Raw genomic sequence first — 7,186 nt, 5'->3', positions numbered from 1 at the left:
TCCTCCTTGTGCCGGTGGTACCGTTTGCATAGCAGCAGTTCGGCAATCATGCGCGGTGACTCGAATAGGCAGTCATCTGCTGGTCGCTGCGCCAGAAACTGCAGGTGGTGGGAAGCATCCTTGCGAGATTGCCTTGAGGTGCGGTTTTTGCAGTTCGCGTTGGCCCGAGTCTTCCCACAAGTAGTCGTGCAATCTGGGCCGCTCATCCCGCACACCCGGATCGGATCCCACACTGCTCTTTCCATTGCGAAGGCACTCTGTTGAGGTACAGTGTAGACAATTAAGGACTAAAGCGGAGCATATGTCCTATGGCATAGGTTAGCATCCCGATGCGATTATGGGATGGGGCCCAACGTACTGTACGAGTGAGTAGCAGTCTGTGCTGTTGCTTTTGCATACGGTGAAACCCGCGGGCATTGGTGTTTTAGTAGGTGAGATGAAAGAAATATATGACGTGAGCAGGCTACAGTGATGAATAGGCTCATGACCAACCGAGTTCAACTATAATGATATTATCATCCAATCACCGGATCGGTTTTAGGTAAATAAAAACTGTCGTCGCGGGGAATTCAACTAATCTGATCTATAACAGGACAGAAGGAACAAATGCACCGTTTGTCACATAACCTTCAGCGATCATGCGGCCAATCCCTTTCGCTCCGCTCCTGACCAGCACAACTTTATCCTTTGTGTATCGTTTAGCAAGGAAATGGGTCGGATCCTTGTTGGTATGCTTACCTGAACCCTAAAGAGGCTTGAAGTATCCATAATGGATGATGGCGTTTAATTTCTCTGCGAGCGGGCCTAGAGGTGCAAAAATGAGAGTTGGATACGTTGGATTTACCAGAAGATTTATGCCAGAACCAAGGAGACGAGTCATAAGGCATCCTTAGCCTATTCATTTGTTCCTGACGGGTCCGGCAGTTATGGCATCAATTTACTCTTGCAGCCGAGATATATCGAGGGAAATACCCCCCAAAACATCCTTGTCACTCCTGCATTACCAGTGCACCACACAGGAGTACACAGCGAGTGACGAGCCATTAATCGTGTCAATTTCCTCGACCTGACCAAGGGCGCGACCACTTTCGGGCATTAATCTCCACAGCTGGAGAGATGCTACTAGATTCCCCCGCAAGTTGGCCTCCTTTACCGTGTTACCTGTCTTTACCTGAATAACATTGAGTCTCGCCTATCCACTATATATGCCGGAGAGCCGAGTAGTGGAGACTGCCATGACGAATTCTGCCCTCCAAGACAGGCGAGGGGTGTAAACAACAGTGTGTCAGTCGCAGATGAGGCATGCCGGATTCAGTTGAGTTGTTCGATACATTGGCTACTCCAGTGGCGAACGGACCGTGTAGTCAATCATTAACCGGCTCAAGCATCGTATCCCGCAAAGGCAGTATTCTCTAGGTCACCATTAAAGCCACCAATGTACTTCTTCAGCCAAGATAGTACAGTATTCTGATCTCAGAGCCCATTGCTTCCAGCAAGTCCCGTGTACCTGAAGCTTTGCGACGTTAAAAGCCCCAGCATACTTACATGGGATAGACAATATAAAGTTATGGTGCTGCGGAGAATATAAGTATCGACTTGGTCTGAGACTCTGGGAGAATTTTTCGAATCGATCTTCCACTACTGGACAAGAAATTTGCTTTCATCCCCAGGGCTCTTGGGTATGGCCCTTGAGCTGTTACTACCTGCCCAACTATGGGTCCTTCGGAGGTCTACTTAGCTACTAAGTACTACCTAGGTAGTTTGTCCGATACTCCGGCTGAAAATCGCATCTCCACCGGGTGCAAATTTCCGAGTTCTCCAGTTCCTGCAGGTCCTGCGAACCTCTCCAAAAGATGGCCTTTCTCCCAGCAGAGCTGATCGAGCACATTGTTATTTGCATAAGGGACGTACCGCCTCCAAAGAATGAACGCAGCGTCTTTCAGCCCCGTGGTCAACCCGCAAAACTCGCCCTGTACGCGACCGTCTCGCGACGATGGCAGACAGTCGTGGAGCGCATCATCTGGCAACGGATCCACCTCCTCTACCGCAAGTCAGGCTCGATAAGACTGCTCGAGCAGTTTACATCTGGCGACCCTTACCGTCGCGCGAGGGTGGATTACATTCGTCACATACTGTGGGTGCCTGAGATGAATTGGACTGATCTGCACGAGGGAACTAAGGGTGATGGGAACATGCGTGCCCAGCTCCTTCCAGGATGGTATAATGAACAATTCCAGAAGTCCCTTTCCGAGCTGTTTGAGCTACTGCACTCATGGAGATTTCAAAAGACTGACATGGAATTGTCGATTTCGTCGACTGCTGGTGATTACGTTCGTGACGGCGATGATGAACCGCTGGAGCGCGAGGAATGGGAGAGCCTGAATATCGACCAGCTGTGGCAACGGGGACAAGTCCCTTATTTCATACATGCCACTGATGTTTATTTTCAGTCTTTGCCTTCTCTGCCATACATTACGTCCTTGAAGCTGTTCGGGGCTGATGACAGTGATTTTCGACCGTCAACGTTTTTGCGCTTGCTTACTCGGTTATCCCATGTCCAACACGTTTGTGGTGGAGAGGGCAGATCGATACCAAAAGACGCTCTGAAAGCTTTGGTAGATCAGCGGCAAGGTATTTTCTTCCTCACGAACTTATATTGTCCAGCTCATTCACCCGTCTAGACGTTGTCGACCACCTCCCACTGGTTCCGGAATCAGTGGATATATTCGGATACAAAATCCACTACCAACGCGAGTTGTCGGTCAATCCCGCCCAGGACGCTGCAAACTACCTGTCGCCACGCGGCCTCGACGAGTTCTCCATTGTCTTCCGTACTTTCAGCATGAGACTACGCAAGCTGCAACTCGAGTACGTCCGAATCAGCAGTGCGTTGTTCTGGCCAGGAGCTGGAGAGAACGCCAACCCGAAGTCCCTATATTGGCCAAAGCTAGAGGAACTCTTAGTTTTGGGAGTGCCTCCATTCACAGCAGATGGTATGTCCCTCCAGGCAATTAACTCTCCGTCGTTACTGACGAGCCTAGGCAAATGGATTCTCGACAACGACCCCGACAAATGGAGCAATGAAGAGATAAATGAAAATTTCCATGACTCCTGGGATTATGAAAGCGGCTACTACGCCCAGCGAGGGATCATCAAGAGCCCTGAAGTAGACCAACTGTATGAGGTGATGGGCCTTGCTGTACGAAGAATGCCACGCTTGCGGAAATTCCAGTTCTCTTTCCGAGCAGAGGTTGGCGAGGGTGGTCCCGATGAATGGCTGGAGTTTCATAGAGGTTTAACGACAGGGAAGACCTGCCTAGAGATGATGACCCGCAGCGAGTATAAGATGGGGCAGAAAATTATATCTGCTTGGAGGTTGAAGGATGATAAGGCGAGTGAGTTTCGGAGGACAGGGCGTGTCTGCTATAGTTACACCACATAGATAAATATATTCTTAAGCTTTTATATTTAAGATTCCAACCTTTTAAAGGGGATTGTGAAATTAATGAAGCCTAAGAAAAGAGCTTCTTAGGAACGGAAAGCTAATCCGAGAGCTTTACTATGCCAAACATATTGCCTCAGGTTTAGTATTCAGCAAATGGTGTCCCCATAAACTCTCTACATTGAGTACTTACTGTAACAAGTTTATAAAAATTAAGAGGGTCAAGTGACAATCGGAGGCAGCTACACCAACTAAGGCTGTATGCTGTATTATATGCATGCATACTTTGAACTCCATCATAGTCTCCTCATCATGGGAGAGGGACAAAACATCTGCCTCATTTAACTTTGCGACATCAATACCCAGTCTTCCCCAATGTATGTCCGACTGTATGCCAGTTGGTATATCCGTTATTATGTCCGTTTGCTTGGCCCTTTGTATGCGTAGTCCGATGGAAAGACTGGCTTGTCTTCACAATAGCAGTCTTGAGCCGAGAGATGATATCTTCTAACTCACGATCTGTTACGATATATGGCGGGCACACAAGCACATGGTCAACCTGATATTCGCCAGTAACACCCAGGTTACCAAGGATATTCAATCCCAGCTCAAGCGATTGTTGCACAATCTGGGTGCAAAGTCAACCTTGGGCGAGAAAGGTGTCTTTAATCCCTCGTCATGAACAAATTCCGCAGCCCAGAACAAACCGCGGCCGCGGATATCTCTAACTAGAGGAAGGGATCCGATTTGTTTCCTCAAGAGCAACTCTAACTTTTTCCCCATCTACGCCACGCGCTTGATCAGCTTGTCCCGCTTTATGATCTTCTGAACTGCAACCGCAGCAGCGCAGGCAAGCGGATGAGCCTAGTGTAGCAGTACGACATTAGCAAGCAGTCAATGTCCTGCTCCACATCATCGTGCAAGTCGTGCAAAACCATGTTTTGATAGTTGCCTTGACGATCTGGCCAAACCCTAAGCGAATGGGAGACTCTGGCCGACTTGTTAGGAAGAATCGGATTCCTCTACCCGTCGCTTTCTCGAAATTGAGTAAAAGCTCGAGGATGACTCCCACATCTTCCTCCCTTTTACACTTACCCAAAGCGTCAATGACAGTCATCGTGGATGCTATCGTTTGACCCTGATTTGCAGCGAGTAGGGGCCGCAACATGAGCTTGTCAAACTGCTCTCGAAGCGATTTTCCCGGGATAGCAGGATTGTCCTCTAAAGCTCGCCGAATTCCGGTAATCATTTGAGGTACGTGGGCTTATAATTGCTTCACGATCGTAGGGAAGAACTTTGCAGCTGAGCCGCGATCCATCTCCCCTCGTTTGAAAATGAAACTCGCTCCCAGGATGCCATCCTCCTGGCAGGATCGAGCTACCGTCCTCGTAATAGTGGACTTACCGGTGCCAGCCATTCCGTTTAACCAGAATATGCATCTGTCACCCGACTTTCCCCAATCCTTCACCTGCCGGAGCAGTTTTGTTCGTGTTCCAGGAAAGCAATCATCTTCGAGTTGATCTGTGAAAGAGTCCAAAATGCACCGTCGGCGAAAGGCATATTCAACATGGCAATGGCTTCGTGCACTTTTTTGATATTCATTGTTAGTTTGTCGATGTGAGTTAGAATGGCCTCTGCTTCGACTCTTCGATGCAGGTGCTGGTCCAGGAGCAGTTAGCGATGCAGGTGGTACTTCTCTTCCTTGACCAAGGTCTTGAGCTGTGCAAGTCGCTGGCTTGATACAGCTGTTATGCTTTCCACAATGTCTTTTCCCTTGCCAAACTGTTGAACCCTACGTACTTCGGCGGAGTATTGTAGTATTGCTACATAAACCCGGATGGTCGATCGTTCTTTGTCCGCATTTCTTACGGCTGGGCCTGAGGCACGATAAAACTGTTCTTCGATGGAGGCACAGCGGGCCAGCAGATCGGCCAGGTAGTTTGAGGAGTCAAAAAGAGCGTCTCGTAGTTCTGCATGATTCTTGGCTATCCACATCATTAGCTAGCTGTTTGGCTTCCTGGGTGAGATGACCGTACCGCGTAACGGAAAATTGAACCTCTAGCCAATCGATAACTTTCCGTGACAGGGCCGCAGACACGTAGGGAAAGACGTCCCCGGCAGCGGTAAGCGGCGAAAGCAGACTAGGTCCGTTCCAGTCGATGAAAGCTCCGTCGTTGGTTGACAAAAGACAGATGAACTCAGATTCGTAGACATCCGATTCGAGGAAGCTAGCAGAGTTAAATGGTAACGGTTTGGCTTCCGAATCTCCGTCCCAGTCGAGCTGTCCTGGGGCACCGAAACTCTCTCCTTCGCGATAGGACAGAAAATGGTTGGTGTCACTGGCGTCATACCACGCATCTCACGTGGCTTCAAGTCAATCATCCCGTGTGTTCTCATGGGAGCTCAGGACCTACCGGAAGACATGTCTTGGAGCTTGCACGGCGACTCGTAGTGCTGGAGAGGTGAACAAATGGGGCGATATTCAAAACAGCCAGGCTGTCCCTTTGGATAATGGATGGCTTTTTAAATCTTCTACCGTATGTTTTCAGTATTGGCTGCCCTGCGATGTTGAGCGCCCATCTTTGAGCCGCGGGTTCCCCACCAGGTGTCAATATGACTGATGCGTTAGATGCCCCGGGTATCCTGGCAATTCGCATTTCCGAGATCATTCTATTATCAAATCGCCCGAACTTACAATTCTGCTTGAGATTTGATAGAAATGTGGATGTTATTGAATTTACACAGTCGGTCATCAGGGGTTCCTCTTGGATACCCGTCGCCTCGCTCACCGAAGATCCAACTTTTCTTCATAACATCATGGATTCATTGACAGGAAAGTATCCTTTTCGTTCAGGGTGTGCTGTAGAAGTTATCAGTGACTTGGCCGGTTGGTCAACGTCACGGGTTCAGCACCTACGTCGAGATGGGCAATCCACAGGCAAGAAAATCAGGCGAGTTCTGTAACCGGGCAAGGAATAGTCATGTCTAGCAAGAGTTAATCTTTACACAGATGGCCTCAAGACAATGGGACACGACCCAGTTATGTCTCAACATCCAGGCTGGCTCAATCAGTCCACTGCTACCCGAGACGTTGCTTCGCCGACCGGTGCCGATGCCTGCCTTGCTTGCAAATTGAGTTGTTTCCTCAATTTTCTTTGCATTCGGTAGATGGTTCTTTGGTACTCTCTGGGCAGGGATATTTGACGATGGGTTGGGAGACAAGAACTAACCGGGTAGAGATGCCCGGGCATCTATGTTTCTATTCCACATGTCGGAATCAGCCGGCTACAGGATATCATATCACAGTCGAACTAACGAGGTTATCGACCATACCTGCCTAACCGTCTCACTGCCAGCTATGCTCGAACATAAATCTTGGAGAGCCATGAGAGAAGTATTGCCACGAGGCATGACGTCTCGGTCGGCGATTGGCAGATTGGCTATTACTATAACATCACCGATTGCCGTAGCCTAGCCATGGTCTCGATGTGCTCAGGCCATGAACGGTCTACCATTTCCAACGTATGCTGTAGCTAATGTGTATTAATACATGTGTATTCCGTCCCTGTCACCGGAAATTATCACTACCTTGGCTTTACCCCAGATCATGGCAAGCAGACAGTATTTTCCTCCAGACTTTAACATTAATGACGTGGATGACTCGAGGGCCGCGGCCTTGTACGGCCTGCGACCTGATGGACGAGTTGCCAGACCAGGTCCATGGTCCGCGATGGCCCGCGAACC

The 7,186-nt window shown here is 49.2% G+C and overlaps 4 protein-coding genes across 4 annotated transcripts; 2 read left to right on the top strand and 2 right to left on the bottom strand.

Moving 5' to 3' along the window:
• Positions 1–1,853: 1,853 nt before the first annotated feature.
• On the top strand, positions 1,854–3,442 carry ASPSYDRAFT_96110 (uncharacterized protein; the record flags this gene model as incomplete). Its single annotated transcript, XM_040853211.1, has 3 exons — positions 1,854–2,631; positions 2,682–2,993; positions 3,042–3,442. 3 exons carry the CDS (start codon positions 1,854–1,856, stop codon positions 3,440–3,442), a joined length of 1,491 nt encoding a protein of 496 aa, XP_040695655.1.
• Positions 3,443–4,139: 697 nt separating this feature from the next.
• On the bottom strand, positions 4,140–5,096 carry ASPSYDRAFT_1005609 (uncharacterized protein). Its single transcript, XM_040839723.1, has one exon. The coding sequence runs from the start codon at positions 4,689–4,691 to the stop codon at positions 4,326–4,328; it is 366 nt and encodes a 121-aa protein (XP_040695654.1). The 5' UTR covers positions 4,692–5,096; the 3' UTR covers positions 4,140–4,325.
• A 20-nt stretch (positions 5,097–5,116) lies between these two features.
• ASPSYDRAFT_96109 (uncharacterized protein) lies at positions 5,117–5,866 on the bottom strand (the record flags this gene model as incomplete). The annotated part of the gene is made up of 3 exons (XM_040853210.1): positions 5,117–5,427; positions 5,474–5,800; positions 5,857–5,866. The coding sequence occupies 3 exons, from the start codon at positions 5,864–5,866 to the stop codon at positions 5,117–5,119; spliced, it is 648 nt and encodes a 215-aa protein (XP_040695653.1).
• A 259-nt stretch (positions 5,867–6,125) lies between these two features.
• Positions 6,126–6,759, top strand: ASPSYDRAFT_52939 (uncharacterized protein). The gene is made up of 2 exons (XM_040848584.1): positions 6,126–6,393; positions 6,453–6,759. Exons 1-2 carry the CDS (start codon positions 6,366–6,368, stop codon positions 6,608–6,610), a joined length of 186 nt encoding a protein of 61 aa, XP_040695652.1. The 5' UTR covers positions 6,126–6,365; the 3' UTR covers positions 6,611–6,759.
• The last annotated feature ends 427 nt before the right edge of the window (positions 6,760–7,186 follow it).

This window comes from Aspergillus sydowii (genome assembly GCF_001890705.1).
Source record: "Aspergillus sydowii CBS 593.65 unplaced genomic scaffold ASPSYscaffold_56, whole genome shotgun sequence".
In the NCBI taxonomy this organism is placed as follows: domain Eukaryota; kingdom Fungi; phylum Ascomycota; class Eurotiomycetes; order Eurotiales; family Aspergillaceae; genus Aspergillus; species Aspergillus sydowii.
This window is presented reverse-complemented; position numbering and strand designations above follow the sequence as displayed.